Genomic DNA, 20,896 nt, shown 5'->3' on the forward strand with positions numbered 1-20,896 from the left:
TTCTCTGCATAAATACGGACATTTCGATTTGCAGATAAAATTGTGCCCCTCCTTATTTGAGTACAGTTTACAATCAGATGGACTTGAGTGTCTTAAGCATGCATTTTTAGGCCTGCCAAAAATCTGTTGTAAGTTTGAACAGTTACATAATTTAATGGATCAATCCTTTGTGGTCCACTTGACCATAAAAATCTTCCTTGGAGTATCTTGGGTTCAGCTGGACACACTAAAATGAGTAGAAAGTGAAGTCCAAGGTATTTCAGTAATTTTCACTCAAAACTCTGCACATGCTTCTGTCTTCTGAATTGTCATTACATCAGTTACTGTATGGTATTTGGTGCATTCTCAAAGTTTGCATATTCTACTTCACAGACAGAGAGTCTGCTCTCATAGAACTGACATACGGAGGAAATTTTGGAAATCATGCTTTTTCCTTTTGAAAATTGTAAGTTGATAAAAAAGACTGGGATTGCTACATAAAAGCTGACTTGTTGCATAATTTGGAATGAAAAATGATCCCACATACATAGGTATATAAAAATATTATTCTTTTTCCGTATTAAAAAACTTCAGAATCTTTGAACTCAGTTACTCTCAAAAAATTAGTAAAGCTGGAAAGCATGTCCTTGAGTATCATATAACCTAATAAGACTGTTTATTCTTCCTTTACACGACTCCTTTGCATGTGTGCTTGGTTTGCTTCTTTTTGTTCTGCTTCTTTTTTTATTAATGCACCAGAGTTTAGAAAACATTGTGACCACTCTATGCGTATCTATATTTATGATTTTACAGTGACATTTTTGAGGCAGACCTGAGCAAAAATTTCTGATTTTTTTTTTTTTTTTAAATTCATTTCTCCATTTTCTTCTTTAGCGGTCTCTTGAAAAATCCAGCCTGCAGAAAAGAAAAAAGAAAAAGTGACTATGAACTCCTCAAAGCATAAAACTGGTATCAGTAGCATTCATGTGCTACTATTTTAATACTTCCAGCACAGTAAAATGTCATTTAATGTCTTATCACTGAAGTACAACATTGTTTTTCCTGGAACAGAAAAACTAAAGAGACATGACAAGACAGCACACAAAAGTAGTACAGTTAATATATAGTGAGTGACTGCTGAATCATTGTTATGCTCACATAATTTCAAGGGCTAAAATGCTTAATAATATTTGGTACTCAACTGATTAAATAATACTTTATTTTATATTTGTAATTTTTTTCGAAGAGATTATGCATGAAGAACTACAACCTTCCAACGGAAATATCAACTAAATATTGAGCTTGGAGAAGAGTGCCCACTTGTGGCAATACTTACACCACAGGCTTAGCATCTCTTGCACAAAGAGAAAACCAAGTTATTAAAGGCCACAGCTGAAGCTAATAAAAAAAAACACCTTAATAAACTCTTGATAGTTCTAAACCTACTTTTACTTTTCTTTTCAAAACATAACGAAAATACAGGTTTCTGTTGTTCAGGATGCATGTTACACATCAGAAAGATGTATGTTATTATTTATTTTGTAATTTCTACAAAATTTAACTCTATTTAATAGATAATATTAGTGTCTGTGAAGTTCTCATTATCAGGACATAGCAGAAAATTTACATGTACTGGTTTCCATGAAGACAAAAACATGCAGCTTACCTTCCACAAAGCAAATATAAGCAGTGCAAGAATCAAGAGTCCAGCAAAGATACTCAGGAGAATAACCCATAAGGGGACAGTACCCGGTGGGAGTTCTTTGGAAATCTTAATCATAGTCTGCAAAAGGTTCAAAATGTAAGTAAAAATTAACTTGTCCTTCTAAAATATCAACAGAGCAGCATGGTTTCTATCAGCATTCAGTGATTTTCCAAGGTACCACTTCATTGTAAGTACAGGAATTTGTAGGAAGGAATAAAAGAAATTCTCTTAAACGTGAAACCCTGTATCTACATATTGCCTTGCATTTTATAAGTGCAGTCATTTCACTGGCCCTGCTGTAAGTCAATAGCCATTGTTATGAAGGATGCAAGACCAAAACCATGAATACTTCAAGTGTGTATTAGGGAGTTTCATTAGTATATTCTTCATCACTCTGTACCTGAGTCTGAAAGGTGGCAGTGATTAACAGTGTTCTAAACCAATTAAATAAGTGTGAAATGCTGTGTAGGTACTAACTTGATTTTAAAACAGGTATATCTGGTGCACACTAGACTGAAATAAGGAATATTCACATTTAAATAAACATGACCTTATAGGGGTTTCAGTTATTTCAACTTTGGAATTTATTAGAGACACAAATTTATAGTTCAAAAAAGCTTTGAAGAGCTGAACACCAAACATTAATCTTGACATTATGTCCTTAGAAAAGTTAATTCTGAAATTCTGTGGCTTGTAAAGGTAGCTCTAATAGTCTGCAAGTCTCTCACCTGTGTTTTCACTCCTGGGTTTACTGTTAATCTATCACTTAAAAGAAATAGCTGGATTCAATAATAGCCTAGCCAATAGTTGAGCTGTGATGCTTGTATTTCCAAGATTATTTAGGACAAGATGTAATTCATACTGGTTACTTCTTTGCTTTAAATTTTGGAAGAATTGACAATGACAACACATAACAAAACTTTAATCTAAAAGGTACATTGCAGTAAATAAGCCCCTGCATGTACCAGTTATTACAGAAAAGCAATCCATTAACCAATACAAACATGTTAGAATAAAAGCTATTAAAGGAAAATAACAAATCTTACAAAATTAAAGACATTTCTGTTTATACTTGACATCATTACTATAAAGTTATATACCTTCTTACCTAAGAAAATGACTTGTGAAAAATAAAACCCCTTGTTTCAAGTATATATCCTGGGTAATGAGGTGGAAACAAATAATAAAGAAAGAAATAGAATAATAGAATCGTAGAATTGTTAAGGCTGGAAGGTACCTTAAAGATCATCAAGTTCCATGCTACCTGCCATGAGCAGGGAACCCTACCACTAGACCAGGTTGCACAAAACCTCATCCAAACTGGCCTTAAAAACCGCCAGGGATGGGGCATCAACAACCTCCCTGGGCAACCCATTCCTCACCACCCTTACAGTGAAGAATTTCTTCCTAATATCTAACCTAAATCTCCACTCTCTCAGTTTAAAACCATTACTCCTTGTCCTATCACTGTCTTCTCTGACGAAAAACCCCTCCCGAGCTTTCCTGTAGCCCCTTCAAGTACTGGAAGGTGCTATAACGTCTCCCTGGAGCCTTCTCTTCTCTAGGCTGAACAGCCCCAACTCTCTCAGCCTGTCTTCATAGCAGAGGTGCTCCAGGCATTGGTGGTCCTTCTCTGAACCCCCTCCAACAGGTATATATAAAATATAAGGTACAAAGTAAGATCACTTCTAAATGCCCCACAACAGTTCTTCAAAGATTCCTTAAAATAATTTTAATTATGCTTTTAATTTACTTAGATGCAGGAAGCATACTGCAGCAGGCAGAAATACTTCTCTCACCCAGGTACATTGGTGGGTAATGGTATCATCATCTGACTAGTCTGACATTTCTACTGCAGTATGAAGCTACTTTTATTTAGAGTAGGATAATGCATCATAACAGATAACAATAATTTCACTAGTAATGAATGAAAACTAATTATTCAATAGCACAATAAATTCTATGAAGTGTAAATCCATGAATTATCATGTTCATACCTCCAGTTTTTGATGGTCATTTTTCAAAATCAGTGATGAGTTCTCACTTCTAAGTAATGCTTTTGCAACAAGGGTTAAGCTGTGAACGCTTGCCTGGAACAAAATTGAAATGGTTATGGTTTATAATTAGGTATTTTGAAGTAGAAACCTTTGTAGAAATGAGAAGGGTGAAAGCAAAACTTAATATGAAAATTCTGGGAGATGCTAAAAGATGTAAAAATCAGCGAAGCTGCTCACATGTGAGCACACACATCGCTGTATGCAGAACAGCAATACAGCTTTGACTCTGGACACTTAAGAAAATGAAATAAATAATGTTAACAGACACTAGAAATATTGCCTTAAATTTCTCAGGCCCGAGAGTATTCTGAATATAAGTGGGATTTACTTACTTTTATGATGGTAGGTTTCCATACTCTTAATGAAACATTCACTTGATATATGTCAGATGGGACCAGGGCACAATTAATAGATGCACAGTTGTATGTATCACAGTCCTATTTAAAAGGCATGAGCATAAATTAGTAGGAAGAGACTTTTCACATTACTAAAACAGAAACATGTGAACTAGTGTATATACAAATCATGAACTTGCTATGACATCAATACTAAAGTGGGAATTTTTATGTAAAAATGACACAGCAGTATATAAAATGAGATATTAATGGCGTGGTAGAATAGACTCAGTTTTTGCAGACTCACTTAGCCTTGAGGAACCTCTGTTAGGTACGCAGCAGAAGTTATCAGCAGAACTCCTAAGGGAGGCACTGCCTGTAACAGCAAGTACTTTTTCTGCCATGCAGGTATGGTTTCTCTGTAGTTTTTCTTGATAACTTCAAATCTTTTCAAGCAGGGTAGGATGTGTACGTGAAAATGTAAGTATCTTTACTTCTCAGTATCACTTGCTAGCTGCAAGAGCAGCAGAATTATGCTCAACACTTTGGAAACATTTCCTTAGCCTAGACCTTTATCACCTCTGCAAAGGACTGTGATAAGCATTACAAAATACCCTTCTCATGGTTTCATTTGGATCAGAAACTCAACTTGTACCTCCGTGCTGAAGAGGGAGCAAGGCAGTTTTCCCCCTCCATGCTAATATAACTACCGCACCAAAATTACTTTGTAACCCTTCTATCTAAATGTGAGAGACTAATCCTTTCCAAATGGGATCAATTACATCCCTACCAGTTTCAGAGAAAATCTGTCAGATCAGAATGCTGGCATTTGAAAGCATTTTCAACTGGATCTCTAAAAATGTTGCAAGGGAGATGAGAAGCTTTTAAAATGTACTATTCATTAATTACAAGGGAAATCCAGAAGGTAAAGATTTACTCAGCTGTTAAGTCTGCTACTTGTATGTACCCCCTTGCTAAATTAAATCTCCCCCCTCCCCCAGACCAAAACAAATGCTTGGAATTTAGTTCCACATACAGTTTTGTAGACAAACAAAAACTATAGATAGCCTACATCAAGATTTTTTTAAAGACGAAGTGAATTTCCATAGGATACCATTTGAAATACACATGTACTGACTGCAGAAGTACTCAGCTCAAAGGTCTGGGTTAATATCTGGAATAAATATATATGTACTATATTCAGGCTTACCATAATTGTATCTTTTGTAGGTTCTTTTATTTTTGTCAACACAAATGGTTTCCCACTGCCAATTTTCAAGGGATCAACAGGGTAACTGGTTTGGCAGATGGCATTCTGTTAGCAGAAATACAAATACTACTTTTATTGTCTGAATATCCAACTGATAACCAACAAAAAATGCTCTGGAAACAAGCCAGCATCAATAATAATTAATAACATTTATTTCATAACATTAATAACATTTACTAACCACTAAATGCAATAAAACTGCATATTGTAAGAGTACATAATATGAAATTCAGATGGTGTAAGTATGGAAGTATCATTACTCAAACAACAAATGAGCTTTATATGAGATCATTTAACCTAAACTCTATCCAGTTACTTAAACATCTGTAGAAGCAAACAAGAGTCCCTTGCAAGACAACCACTACATGAACCAGCAAGACTTGGCTATTAAAATAGCTGAAGAGCTTTTGGACAGGAGTTGAGTCCACAACTTTCTGCCTTAGAAAGTAGACAAGGAGGTTACATGCAGGATTCAGGAGCCCTCGTTGCAGTGCTCAGGGAGGGGAAGCGAGTGCTGGAGCACTGCTAGACCCACATGGCTTCTTCTAAGGCAGCTGGGAAATCCTTTGGTGCCCTCAATGTGGGGAACTCTTTTTTCATTCAGGCCATTCACTTTCAGGTAGCTAGCTTGAAGAGGATTCCAAATCCCCTGCAGTGTACTTTGGTACACAATTATTATTAGGGTGTAGCTATTGGTAGATGAATTATAACACAGGAAAAGCACAGATTTGTTGAGCTCGTGTGCAAACTTGGGTCAAACATGGTGACTGCCTAGGTACAAAAATGATGAGGAAAGGAATTTAAGAACTGTCAAAAGTTCTTATTATTCTAAACATGAAATATTTGGGGATTTTTAAAATTTTTGTTTGTTTGTTTAAACTAGACCTTGAAATTTCATTTAGATAATTTAGTTTATTTTTCAGTGGTGCAACACGTCAAAAATAGGTGAAATATTTGGGAAGGCATACATGTTTGTGTGTTTCTGAGGGAAGGGTAAAAATATATATTAAAAAAAAAATAGAGGAGTTTAGGTCACCAATTAGTAATATTTGGATCCTTCAGCCATCCAGTTATTGATATAGCTCTAGTTTTAATATCTGCAGATCCAGAATTATGGGACTTGCTGGAATTGTGGTACCCTCCAACCGCTTTGGAGGAGTGACTTGGAAAGACTCAAATGAGGTCTGCAGTCAAGAGCATTTGAAAGATATTACTTATCATCCTCTTCAAAATGTCTCTATGCCCTAGTGAAAGAGGAAGCCAGAGGACTGCTAGTGCTGAAAAGGTGACATGCAAGAAGGCTAATTTCATAACAGGAAGGACTGAACAGGAGACTGAGCTCTAGGTGTACACAGCAGGACTAGAGCATTCACAATAAGCACTGATGACAATGGTGGGAACCTGAGGCTCAGTAGGCAAAACTGAGAATGAAACTCCTGTCACTCACATCCCTGTCTGGACCTCTCATCACTTGGCAATATATCAGATTAATCTTGTTATAGTCCAGGTATTGTTCAACACCGTTTTAAATTTGCTTGTTTCCTTTTAAGGAAATTTATCCCTCTTCTTTTGCATCTCTATACATACTTTGAATATTGCAGCATTTGGCTTTTAGATTAAAAGCAATTATCTACCTTGAAGTAAGAAATAATCACAAATGTTTGCATTTTGCAGCTTCTTGCAACAAACAGTTTAAATTTAAATTAATCATAAAAACACAAAATCCTTACTTGGGAATGTGACAATGCAGTAAGGTAGAGAAGAGTGTTCTTGGCTGCTGTTATATTGGGAAATAAGATCTGCAGTGTGAGGTTTGGCATTGGAAAGTGTTCACCTTTTTCAATCTACAAAAAAAAAAAAAAAGGAAAAATATTTTGATTAGTACTTCCCTTATTTTGTTGGTATTTGAATGTAAGTTTTTTCCTTTCTGTGTTTTTCTCTTCTGTGTTTTTTTACATTTCCACAGTCAGTTATGCAAAAAGTGGTGCCATGAACTCTTGCTTTTCTGCCTGATAACAGCCTGTTTTGAATTGACAGACACATTCTTTGGTACTACAATGCTCTGTTGAAGGAAATCAAATGACCAGGATGAAAGGGGCTGTTTTGATATAAATTCCTTCTTGTTATTTTGTTTACTGCATCATTTTATAATCTGAGACTTCTATATAAGGTAATTTCATTTTGATTTTTAATAAAGTTCCCAAAATGATTTAATATGGGATAGGAGCCACTGTGTCAGTGGTGGGTCCTGCTACTACCTACCCAGGTGTGATGAGGAAGCAGCCCTCTCTGCTCTTTCTCCTGAGAAGATCCCAGGATGTATCTGTAAATTGCTACCCCTACTGAGCAAGACTGCTGTGGCTGAGGATGGAGAAAACATCTAGGTGGAATTGCTGGCAGGGCAGTTGGTGATCCTATCTCTCAAGTGGACGAGCATAATAAATACTCAAGAACCTGCTTAACTTTTTTCTTCTCACTAGTCATTTGTGATAACCTGCTTGCAGGGATGAGTTTTGCTTATGAGATCACCAATAGTATGTTCTGCAGTCCACCAGCTTTTACATTCAGAAAGCAAAGTTTTTCAAATTAGATGAATACTGCCTTAAACATGCATTGAGATGACTGGCTTTCAACTTTTAGACTAGAAAACATAGCTAAGTAAAACACCGTACATGGGCTAAAAAACAGAAAAAATACTTTTGCCACTGCTATTTAGTGAGAGCGAAAACTTTCCCTTGACCCATTTCTTAAAGACAGAATTTGATTCATAGACTTTTATCGTTTATACATGGTACTCTTGATCAGCTTTGGATTTGACACTAGGAAAAAAGGATGCTCTCAAGATAACCAAATTCATTCCTACTGTAACTTGAGGCTGAGCTTCTAGTCCATTGAATACTTTTTCCAAGTGACTTCAGCTTGCAGTATCATTTCATTAGGAAGAAAACATTATCGGAGCATGGCATTTGCCTTTTTTCAAAGCTGACTAGATTTCAGAAATATTTGTTATACACTGCAAAGAATGTAGGTCAAGTTCTCATTTCCCAGGGCATGGTCTCTTTCCCCTGCTGAAAGCAACAGCTCTAAAACCCATCAGAACTACTACATGGGGATGGACCACCCTGAGAACCTCTGACTCACCTTATTCTGAATCAAGCAATTAAAAAAAAAAAAGGAGTTAAGCACAAAATACCCTATGTAAAAGTTTTAACTTGTTCCATAGCTGCTATTTAAGTAATAGCAGCTATCACATTGGTTCAAACCAATTAAAAAAAGAAGAAGAAAAAGAAAAAGAAAAAGGAGAAAAAGAAAAAGGAGAAAAAGAAAAAGGAGAAAAAGAAAAAGGAGAAAAAGAAAAAGAAAAAGAAGGAGAAAAAGAAAAAGAAAGAGAAAAGAAGATGAAGCCAGTACCTATATCATACAGTTTTGTTTCTTACCCTATAATGTAGAGCAACTTCATCTCCAATTTGCTCAGTTGTGTTAATAGCACTAGGGACAGTATCATTTGCTGCAATTATAACGTGGTGCTCTTTGAAGACACTGTGATTAAAAACAAACAAACAAACAAAAGGAAACAAAAACCACAAAAAAACCCCAATAAGCACATAAACTTAATAAAACTATAGTAGTTAATAATAAAGGAATTGTCATTATTTCATTAGTGCTCCAGAATTAGGTCTTGCAATTAAGAGTGCACTGCTACTTTGTTACGTACCTCTTAAATGTTTTTTTTCAGTTAAAGCTACAAAATAAGCAAATCTTGTTCCCAAAATAATAAATCAGGCCCTGTTTTTGATGTTCCTATTCTAGCTGTGCAGTCCCTTACCCTGAATATTGCCAAGTGAAATAGGCATTGTCCTATAAAAGACAGAACCAAGTAAAAAGAGAACAAAATAAGCATGCTTTAAATTCAGCCTTATGGGACAAAAGAAGGCTGTATTTGAACAATGAAACATATTGAAAAATAATTTGACTTGATTATTTACACCTATACATCATGCAATGTAGTCTACTGATAAGATTTATAATGTTTTTCATTGATGGAATTTAACTAAGTTCTAGCCATTTCTGAATAAAAAGTATAACACCAGGCCTGCATTGAAGTTTATGTCTGAATTGATAAAAACAAACCCCTGAGAATCTAACATTAAGGCTAACATTTTGAAGCTGGAAATCAAACACCACATCCCTCAACAGTAACACAAACTCATGGCAGTCAGGAAGCCGGAAGTATTTGCTTTCTTATGTACTTGAAATACCTTTCAATGAATAGAGCAAAGTACAAGAATCAGCAGAAGCTGCTGTTGTACTTGCAAACTGCAGATCAGAGTTAAATAAAAAAACCTGAGATGCAGCAAGATAGAGACAGTAATTATTCCATTATTTCACAGAACTGCTCCTTTTGATTAAGCCTGTGCTTCCTGTTCATAATCCTAGAAGCTGTCATTTGTAGATCCTAAGCACAGCTCAGCAACAAAATGATATTATATTATTTCTGAACACCTGCTCTTTACTGTGTTAGTAAATAAAAGTACAGATAAACAACAATACCTTATAAATATTAATCCTATTTCATATTTTACTGGAATTGTAACATATCCTCTGTTGTCACTCAAGGTCTCAGGTGGTTCTTCACTGTCACTAAAATAAAACAACAAATACCACTAAGATAAGACTGTGCAGACGCAACATGACTACCAGGTAGGAAAGGGTCTTAAGAACCTGAAATAACTACAGCTCTGGGTTGACTTTCAGTTAATTACTATTTCTGAAAAATAAATTCAAAGGACTATATCCAGTAACTAAAATGTGAAGTCTTGCACCAGTCCCAGCTCAGAGATGCATCTTAGTTAAAACAGCAGACTGCAGTTAACTGAACTAAAATGGATCAAGTAAGAGCCACTGCTCTCACACTGTCTGGATTTTACAGCGACAGTAAATGCTGAAGGCAAGTGCATCCCTTTATTACAGACAATTTCTGCAATGCTTTTGTATTTTGGAGGCCAGATCTTTTTGTTTAGCATAAAGTATGATTTATACTACACTATGCAATAATTTTTGCAAGAGATTAAACGTTTTGTGAAGGTAAAACTACTGGAAATTATGAGTCATTTGTGACTTTCAAGATCTAGAGACAAACACCTATTTATTTAGTGCCTTCAGTCCACTGCTGGACCAATTACCTCTGTAAATCTGCCAGCTCTACGGATTGTTAAACCCCTTCTGCTTTCAGAAAAGTCATCCTTGTTTTACAACAAAACACAAAGTTGTAGAGCTTTCTAAGGAGAAAAAAAATAAATCACCAGGTAAACAAGCAGTGATTGCAACTAACCTTGTTGCATATACATGAATAGTAGCATTTTCCAGGAGGTATGATGCATTGAATTGGAATGATATTTTGAAGGATATCTGTTCAGAGAAACAGATTAACATATTTTAAAAGGAAAAAAAGAAAAAAAAAAAAGGAATAAAAGCACAGTAATAATGCTTGACCTGACAAAAATAATGAGCATTTATTTTTCTACTTTTAACTATAGAATAATTTTTCACATTATAACACTTTTTTTAATGAACCAACCAATTTTTTTTTAAATTTGTCCCAACCAAACAGGAAATCTAACAGATATCATTTCTTAAACAGAAGCTTCAGATTTTAAGAACTGACAAGCCTCTGTGGAACTTGTTATATAGTATATTAGAAATACATAGCCAAATAATTTTTCATAGAAACGAACTGGTCTTGCAAGCAATTTATGAAAACTGTTGTTTCTTTTCTCTAATGAGGAAGAGACAAAGCTTCAAAGCCTGGCAATTACAGTGGAGATAATTTGTCTATAGAAGGCTGCTGGAACATCATATATAGTAAAATACCTAGAATACCAAACAGAAATATTTAGAATGTAAATAAATGGCTACTAGATCTCACAAAAATTCACTAGTCATTATAACTATGCCCAGTGTCACAATTTGGCACCACACAAAATTTGGGAACACTGTGCCATATATTTCCCTCTTCATATCCTAACACCTGAGAGTTATTTTATATGAAAAGTTTTACTATGTGTTACTCTAAAGGATTTTTCAGCTCAGACTTTTATTTTTCTTGTAATATGTACAGATATTTATTATAAAATGACCCTGAGAAAGTTATTTAAGAGATTTCTTCATATTAAAAAAAAAAAAAAAAGCCAGGAAAAGGCTTTAAAAAGGAATGTGTTATCAATGAATCAGAGATTAATTAATTTCTGAATGCAAAGGTAAGTATAAAATTTCTAAATTTAGGAATCTGTAGCTACAGACAAACTAACAATCAAAGAATGAAAGGAAAATGTGAAACATGAAGTAAAGCTGGTAATATGCTTATTTGGCTGTGAGAACATAACAGCTAACTTAATTCCTGGAAGTCTATGATACAAGGTAGAACATGTATGTGGAAGGCAATCTAAGAGGAAATCACCCTTGATCTACACACGGTTATGCATCTGCAACACAGACATCGGCAACACTGACATGAAAGAGGAACAGACAAGAAACTAGCAGGAAACGTAGCTGGTCTTACTTGCATGCAATTTGATTTTTCCCCACTCAGTATCAGAATTATTTAAGTGAAGCTTGGATGTCTATTTTCAAAGGTCCAGTTTAGCTAAATCTCCCTCTCTATTCCAGCAGGAGATAAAGCCTTATCACTGGAGCTGTTCAAGCTGGAGCTTGATTTTCAGTGGACTGCTTGCTGGAAAGGCCTCTGAATCCTCACTGAGCAGAGGTGAAGTCTTGATACCTGGCTTGGGCAGATCCAGTTTAGTGTTTCCACATACCAGCTTACTTTCTTTTCAACCAACTGACTAAATTTTACATACAAGATAACTAAAATATTAGGCTCAAACTTCAGGAAAGCCACAATATGTAATGTATTATCAGTATATCCTAAGCAATAACCTACACATCTGAAGACAGATCCTTCTAGGCAGGCATGCCATTTGCCTTCTGACAGTGTCAAGGATGGCAATATGCACCTGCTACCTCCTCACATACAACAGCGGACTGCTCAGGTACTGACGATGTGATTTTTTTTCTACATGGCTCACTGCAGTTCATGTCAAGGATAGCTTAGGAAACCTGTATGGACAGGCTTTGGGGTGAACATGTGAGAATGGAAATTCAGAGAAGATATGGACTGCCCTGGCCTATAGAACAACATGGAACACGGAGACCTTGCATGCAAGGGGATTTTTACCTCTTCTGCAGGCTTTAGAAATGGATATCCCACTTTACAAGTGATGTTACGATTAGATTCACAGCTATCTTTCTGTATATCCTAAAGAAAAAAAGTGAAATAATGACTTTGTGCCAACTTTTAAAATTTTAACCAAGGGCCTGTTGAACATACCATTGCTGCTTTATCAACAAAATATCACAAGAGTTAGAGCCTTAATTGAACTAGAACAAAAATAAGCATCCACAACTTCTGCAAAAACTATTTCCATCTGTAGACATCTACATCAACTAGCAGTCATTATTCCCCTCAAAGTGAAAGTGTTTGGTACATTAGCAATCATTACAATATTAGCCATGGGGTTTAGCAGAGAAATGTATGTTTAAGTAAAAAATTTTTACATGTAATTTTGTAAATGTGTTCCTAACTTGGAAATAAAAGGGACACTCATACTCCATAAATCATTGTCACTCCCTACCTTTTTGCTATGATTTCTCCTAATGTGCCTGACTTTCTAACCTGCAGCATCAGGACTGTTGATAGAAATCTAACTTCTCCTAATGTTTCGCACCTGAACTGAGGTGAATTTGTAGCATATCTGCTGAGACATACAGAAAAACATATCTACTTTGGAAATGCCATTTGAAGTAGGGATGAGGCAGGTAATGATCTGTGCTGCTCTACCACAGCAGTGCTTTTCTTCCATATGTGCAAAAGAAATCTACGGGCTCAGGAGCTGCATTGGTGAATAAAGAGGCATTTCTGGCTATACAGATACACAGATTATTGATGGTGCTGATGTTAATCTCAGATGCAGGCACTTACTGTCTAAGTGTCATTTTGAAACTTGCATGTGTAGTTAATGCAGGCTAGACAAGAGTCCACTCAGGTCAAGATAAACACAATCTTTTAGAGGGATAAGCGAGGACAGCACTCCAAGGGAATCTTTTCCAATTAACTGAGATGGTGCCACAGGAGTGAAATCTGGGCTTAATAAAAATGCTTCCTCAGATCTCTCTAGCAATATAGGCCATGATAAATGTGATAATGTGAAAAAAATTCCTACCTCAATGCCAGCAAAAATAATATTTGGAGAATACTGAACCAAAACTCTAGTATTATAGGCACTGTCTTTTTTGTTCTTCACAGAGAGCTGGATGGTGAACTTATCATTGCGTGTCTTTACAATGAATGGAGATGAGCTGTAAAATAAAGCAAGAATGTTGGACATCTGAACTTTTGAATCTGTTTTTAATATAAAGAGGAACTTCTTTCAGTCTCCAGACTATATTGTTGCTGATTTGGAAATTATGCCACAGCATTATCTTATTAGACTACAGAATTTATAATTTATCTAGAAATTTTGTACAGATATCAAGTGATACAATAAACCCAGTGTAGTTACCTGTCTCCAGCTATGCTTGCTTTTACATTCAGAACAAGATCTGAAATGCATTTATTTTTGGCTCCACAATCTTTTGTGAAAGGAATCTGCAACAATAGTATTTTTATTCTCAATTTTATTACATTTATTATTAAAATTAATACTTGCATTTTAATTCACTATCTAGTTTTATATAAGGTCTTCTATTTGCTAATCAAATAAGTCTTATTTAGTGTTAATCACTTAAACATAACAATACCCTGCAAAATGCACAAGTAAAACAAGCTTTCTACTCCTACCTTTGTAAGTAATTCATCTAGATTAGACAAAGATGCAATAGTAGAAGTACAAATTATACTAAGCACCATCAAATATATGACTAACATTCCCCTTCTCTGTCTATATAAAATAATGACAATAAAATTACATGTACACTACACATGTACATCTTTGTTTAACTCTGGACTACTTTGAAACCTCAGGCTGGTTCACAAACACACTGAAACAAGCTTTTCTTTCCTGAAGACTCATTTACAGGAAATCTCTTCTGGACAGGCTTAGCGAACCTCCCATTTAAGCCAATTTTTGGACTTTTTATTTTCAGCTCCTGTGTGGGCTATGAATTTAACCTTAAATACTTTGGATATTAATACAGAATCTTGCTGACTTACATATTCAGCTATTGAATTTGGCAGGTTGCTATCAAGAACAGGTCCACTCTCTGGATCAGAAAAATTGAATTCCAGCAAAACTTTTACAGAGTCCTGAAAGTCAGGCTTATCCTAGAACATAAAGGAAACAAAATTGCTGTTATGAACATTCACTTCAATATCTAAGGTGATCAAAAAAACCCAAAAAATGCTGAGGTAAAATATTTTTCAGTCACATTGTTGCCATCCTTGCTAGAGAAACATTAAAATGCTCGCAACTGATGATACAGCATTTCACGTGCAAGCCAGTCCTTTTAAATATCTACTAAGATTTTTTTTTGTATCTCATAATAAAAATGTCACATAGGCTCAGCATATTTAACATGGTTTCATTTAAGAGTGTCTCAGCCAACTCATACACTTTCCTCTTTTAGTTGTGCTTAATGGCTCAGTAAGAAGAACAGCAGCTGTATGACCTTGTGTGAAGTCAAACTGAGGGGTGCTGTTAGGAAATGTATTGCCTACTCAAGCAAATTCTGGGCATCATTTACCATTAGTTTGAATTATGATACAACTGCAAAATCACTAAGCATTCTAGATGTGTATAATATACACATCCATTTGCTCTGCATGTTAGTTATGATCTGGGCAATTTCGTACTCAGAATTGCTAATTACATTTCCGTTTCGCAGTGAATAAATATTCTCTATCCCAAATCTAATTTATGAGTTTTTAAGCTATATTTTAGTAGGAGGAATTGCAACAATATTGTTCTGGTTTGGTTTGGTGTTGTTTTCTTTTTCGTAGCAGGGGAGGGCACCAGGAGTGGCTCCGGTGAGAAGCTGAGAAGCTCCTCCTGCTCCAAAACCCAGCCAAAGAGCCACTAGAGAGACTATAGATGCACCTCTGCCATTAACATATGGAAGAATCAACATAACATCTGAGGGAGAAGCACTTAAGGGAGAAGAGTTGTGCTGGAGAAGGAGAATGGTGCTGGTGGTTGGTGAGAAAGAAGGGGAAGAAGGTGCCCAAGCAGAAGTTTCCCTGCAGCCCATGGCGAGATGGCAGCTGTGCCCCTGCACTCATGGAGGAACGTGGTGGAACATTCCCTGGGGGCACCAGGAGGGGTGAAGTTGGCCACTGGACTTGGATTTTGTGGCCAGTGGATTTGCTGCCAGTGGACTCTGATCATGCAGCTTTGGAAGACCCCAGGCCAGGGGAGTTTGTTCCCGAAGCAGCTCCGGACCTCATGGGAAGGACTCATGAAGGAGAGGTTCGTGGAGGACTCTCTGCCATGGGAGGGACCCAGGAATCAGGGGAAAGAGGGAAGGACTGTGAGGAATCCTTCTTCCTGAGGAGGACGAGCGGCAGGAACCAGCAGCTTGTGAACTGACTCTAAACCCCATCCCCATCCCCCTGTGCTGCTGGGGGGAAGGAGGGAGAGAAACCGGGAACAAAGGGATTTGGGCCTGAGAAGAAGGGAGGGGTGGGGTAACATATGCAAGCCCTGTTCTGTGTGTGTCTGTGTCCTGGGTGTGTTTGATTATTGTGAAATTAAATTATTATTTTTTCCCCAATTTGAGTCTGTTTTGCCCAGGACCTTAATCGGTGAAGAGCCCTCCTTGTCCTTTGTCTCAACCCATGAGCTTTGTCCTCCTCATCCCAGTGTGTGTGTGTGTGTGGGGAGTTGAGAGAGCACCCAGGCTGTTCCTTTGTTGTTGTGTAGGGCCCCAAACCATGACAAATATGCAAACCAGACTGCCATCTCACATGGTTTTGATGAGTTCAGAATGCACCTAAACAAACTACTAACCACATCAGATGCTTGGTTCCTCTGTTATTCTCTTTCTTAAGACAGATACAAAGAGACAAATATAAATAACCTGTATGTGTAAGTAAATATTTTATATCTATTTACATCTAAAATGATATAAATCCTGGCTAGTTAACAAATTCAATGTCCTCTTCTTAAGATTAATTATGGATGCAGATTTTGTTGTCCAATTTACAATTTAAGGAATACATTTGGGTTATTTAAATGTCAACATGAGAAAAACACTTTAAATGATTTACTTGCCAACATGTAGAAGTTATGTTTAATACATTCTGACCCTTTAATAGTTATATTCTTTTGCATTTTTCTCTCATGGCTCTCAGTGAACAAGCTTCGAGATATTTGTCTTTGTGAGTCGAGAGTAATCCAATATTGCAGACCTGCAGAGAAAGTTGAGACCAATATTACAAACCAATTTGCTTCTACATGTTCTTTTTTCCCCTAGGATCTTCAATGTACTTTGAATAGGGAATTTAGAAGAGCTGCATTCCAATTTTGGAGAAATAAACCAATGCAAGCTTAGCAGTTTTATAGTGTAAAGATTCCATAGCTTATCTACTTACTGGATTCTAGCATATCTTCCTTTGACTTTAGTCTGGTCTTAAAACAAATTGTAGCATTTATGCATATTGTTTTCCTTTTATTTATCTGACAATTTTGTTGTTGGATATTGATGCTTTTGGGTGTAAATTGCATGGAAACATTTACTTCAGCCACATCACGAGACCTTAACAAAAAAAACCACAAAGAATGAAAGTGCCTTGAAAATAATATCAGCAATTATTATTTTTTTTAACTTAAGAATGAACTTGCAAAGTGTTCTCCATTAAATATTAAAATACACATGTCACAGAGTCACTTAGGTTGGAAAAAAACCTTCAAGATCAAGATATGCGGTAGTCTAGACAAGTAATTAACTACACACTCTACGCATAGTACCAATATACAACAAAATACAGAGAAAATGGTCACAGGGTTTCCCCACAATGTTGTGCTTGTTTCAGAAAGACAAACTACCAGATGAACATAAGGAGAAGCTAGCAGCTTGAGGGTGGTAGCAAGACCTGAAAAACTTGAACTTACAGGTAAATTGGGTGGAACAGTAGGACAAGGAGAGGAAGGAGTTGGCTTAGCAATTGCCTTACCAGAAAGAGAGAGAGAAATAGTTCTAGTTGTTCTTTAGAAATGAGGGATTACATGTCACGTTTATTTATTTTTTACTGGACATTTTCTCTTCTCCCTTAAAAAATATTGCTCTGTGCTATCTGAATAATGTGGGGGGGTTTGTTTATTTGTTTGGTTTTTTTTAAACTAAAATTAACTGTTAACCTTAAAGTTTACTCATAGTTTTCCTAACATTTCTATAGGGAGTCAAACTAGAGTTTTCTTCTTAGGAAGTGAAATGAGGATTTCTTTTGTCACCTCTTTACATTTGAATATGTCTTTGATATTGGTAATAAGATAATATACAGTAGGTGTGAAAAAGAGAATATTTAGGGTTTTTTCCTATTTCGTTCAATGCTACAAGTGGAATCAGTTTTAATTTTTAATATGGTCTCAGAGGACGAAGTCCTCATACTATGCTAATAAAGTTTCTGAAATATTCCTATATTTACTACTGCTATCCATTAAGTTTTATACTCCTTCCTCCAGAGAGTTACACAAATATGAACATTCACAGCCCGGATCGAAGCACGAGATGTAACCAGTATCCTCAAATAGTCCAAAAAGTGCATACAAGTTACATCGGTACCCCGAGGCAAACGATTGTATCCTGGCCTGAAAGCTGCCGTGAGTATCCGTACCAGAAGAGGGCAGCCCCACCAAGGCCTCCAATGGTGACATCAATCAGCCCGTCATCGTTTAAATCCATTTCTCCATGCACAGACTGGCCAAAAAATTTCACTTTTTCCCCATCTCCACCTGACGCAATACGCTGTGAAAAACATTAAGAGATTTATGCAGTGCATGTTGAAGGATTTTATAAGAACATTCAAGATGCATTTGTTGGCAGTTGGATGGCTTAAACTCTCTAAATATATTATTTTTCATTACAATACTCCTAAAACAGTTACCATGGTGATGAACACATTATAAATTTTCAGAATTGCAAAATATCTACTTTTCTGTCAGCACAGAACATTTCAGAAGTTTTGTAATATAAACATGCAAACGTATTTTCTAACTTTACTAGAGTGAAACTCAGTTACATCAGATTTTAATTTAAAAAAAAAAAAAAAAAAAAGCTTTCATGACAGGTGAAGTCACAGTTTGATCCTATGTTTGGAACACACAGGAAAATTGGATTTTTTTCTACATACTCTTAGAGTGGCTCCCAATCAGTAAGGGCTTACTTCATACCTGCGAATATTTTTTACTGATTGTGCTGCCATGGCCATGGTAGATATAAACAGCTCCCCGATGATCATCCTCTAAGGGAGAACCTATTACAATGTCATTATATCCATCAAGGTTGAGATCCTTCACTGCAGCAATTGCAGTCCCAAAGCGTGCACCACAAGGCTCATTCTTAAGAACTTTGCAGGTGTCCTGTTTTAACGGCGAACAGCATGTTTGCTTTACAGGTTCAAGACTCATCTGGTATTCAAACTTTGTCTGTGAAAGAACAGATTTAGACTTGGTGGATTTCCATCAACAGTTTAGCAATGCAGCCTTTTAAGAGCTCCTGTCCAGAAGACAAACTGATTACCTAAATGGAACAATTACATCCTATTCCTAGTGACTGAGTGCACTGTAGAAACTGTGATTCTGTAACTATAAATCAAATTATTTTTCTGAGTGAGAAAGACATTCTTGCTCTCTTTCTGCATCTAGACACTTTTGAGTAGTTCTTAAACTTAGAGGTTCATAGGACAGTGTAGTACCATGACAATATTTGGATGTTACTGTAAGTCAACCACTTCATTCTTAATTTAGTGTAAGGAGTTCTTCTGAAGGCATTTGCTTAATATGAGAAGTAAGCCAAGTTTCTGATGAAACACAGATGGTAAAACTGTTATTCCAGGACAAAATACAGCATTTTTCTCGCATAGATTGAATTCTGTCCTCAGTAGACACATACTGCTTTGCCTAACATTCTGCTGGTCCACTGTGCATCCTAGATCAACAACACACATGCAGAATGGTTTGTAAACTATCTTTACAAGAGATTAGCTGCATGAGTTCTGTATTAGAGATTAGCTGCAGCAGGCAGTTGCCGAATCTCCTTTATCTGAAGATACATAAAAGGAAGCACAGGAAAAATAAATTTTAAACGCTCACATTACTGGAGGACATGGAATACTTGTTTTATTGCCAGACCCATTCAGCAGCTATTTGTTGTTAGCAACATCCATGTAGAAACTGGAAGAGTGTCTTATAAAACAGATCCAGTCTTTTCAGGTCCTTTTCTTGCAATAGTATTTAAGGAGACCATCATTACTAGGGCATATTTGGATAACTGCTATACTGATACACAATGGTACTGCACTAAAATAAGAAAAAAAGAAGAAAAAGTATGCATAGACATTGGAAAGACACACTTATCCAATTAAGAAGTTGAGGCATAGCTGGTATATTACTCAGTCTAGTCATGACATACTTAAAAGCTGCTGGATGTATAGAGTTTAGCTCTAGGTTGGTAAGGAAGTAACAAGGGTACTTGAGCACATACTTTTAGGATATATTAGTCTTACTGTTTCCGAATCCATGAAAGTAAAATGAAAATGTGATAGGAAAGGAATTCTATAAATTTGCTTCTATGCCATATTGCATCTTAAAGAATATAGTGCTTATCTGTGTAAAATACTCCATTAGAAAAAAAGGTGAGGAAGGAAGATGTTGAGAAGAAAATCTTGAGAGGTGGGCCTGTGTAAACTGCATGAAGTTCAAAAAGGCCACGTGCAAGGCTCTGCACATAGGTCAGAGTGATCCCAAGCACAAAAATAGGCTGGGTGGAGAATGGATTGAAAACAGTCTTGAGGAGAAGGCCATGAGGGTGTTGATTGATGAGAACCTCAACATGAGCTGGCAATGTGCACTCACAGCCCAGAAAGCCAACTATATCCTGGGCTGCATCAAAAGAAGCATAATCAGCACATCAAGGGAGGTGATTTTCTTCCTCTACTGTGCTTTCAGCAGACCCCATCTGGAGTATATCCCCAGTTGTGGAGCCCCCAGCACAAGAAGGATATGGAGCTCTTCCAGCTAGTCCAGAGGACAGCGATGTCACCTCTGCTATGAAGATAGGCTGAGAGAGTTGGGGTTGTTCAGCTTGAAGAGAAAGCTCCTGATAGACCTTGTATTAGCTTTCCAGTACCCAAAGGGGGCCTACAAGGAAGCTGAGGAGTAGCTTTTTAGCAGGGAGTCTGGTGATAGGAGGAGGGGCAATGATTTCAAACTGATTTAGATCAGATATTTGGAAGAAATTCTTTCCTGTGAGGGTGGTGAGACACTGGTCCAGGTTGCCC

The 20,896-nt window shown here is 36.5% G+C and overlaps 1 protein-coding gene across 1 annotated transcript in view; it reads right to left on the reverse strand.

The window, feature by feature from the left end:
• Nucleotides 1–849: 849 nt before the first annotated feature.
• Nucleotides 850–20,896, reverse strand: part of ITGA1 (integrin, alpha 1) — a 48,527-nt gene continuing 28,480 nt past the window's right edge. Inside the window, exons 14-30 of the mRNA XM_010008619.1 lie at nt 18,789–19,043; nt 18,233–18,363; nt 16,991–17,154; nt 16,671–16,807; nt 14,615–14,725; nt 13,965–14,050; nt 13,626–13,761; nt 12,581–12,661; nt 10,679–10,755; nt 9,898–9,987; nt 8,784–8,886; nt 7,077–7,190; nt 5,287–5,391; nt 4,074–4,178; nt 3,682–3,774; nt 1,646–1,762; nt 850–894 (exon numbers count right to left, since the gene is read on the reverse strand). Of these exons, the coding sequence (XP_010006921.1) occupies nt 850–894; nt 1,646–1,762; nt 3,682–3,774; nt 4,074–4,178; nt 5,287–5,391; nt 7,077–7,190; nt 8,784–8,886; nt 9,898–9,987; nt 10,679–10,755; nt 12,581–12,661; nt 13,626–13,761; nt 13,965–14,050; nt 14,615–14,725; nt 16,671–16,807; nt 16,991–17,154; nt 18,233–18,363; nt 18,789–19,043 (1,950 nt within the window). The remainder of the gene's footprint in view (nt 895–1,645; nt 1,763–3,681; nt 3,775–4,073; nt 4,179–5,286; nt 5,392–7,076; nt 7,191–8,783; nt 8,887–9,897; nt 9,988–10,678; nt 10,756–12,580; nt 12,662–13,625; nt 13,762–13,964; nt 14,051–14,614; nt 14,726–16,670; nt 16,808–16,990; nt 17,155–18,232; nt 18,364–18,788; nt 19,044–20,896) is intronic.

Source organism: Chaetura pelagica, unplaced genomic scaffold (genome assembly GCF_000747805.2).
Source record: "Chaetura pelagica isolate M959 unplaced genomic scaffold, ChaPel_1.0 scaffold382, whole genome shotgun sequence".
NCBI lineage: Eukaryota > Metazoa > Chordata > Aves > Apodiformes > Apodidae > Chaetura > Chaetura pelagica.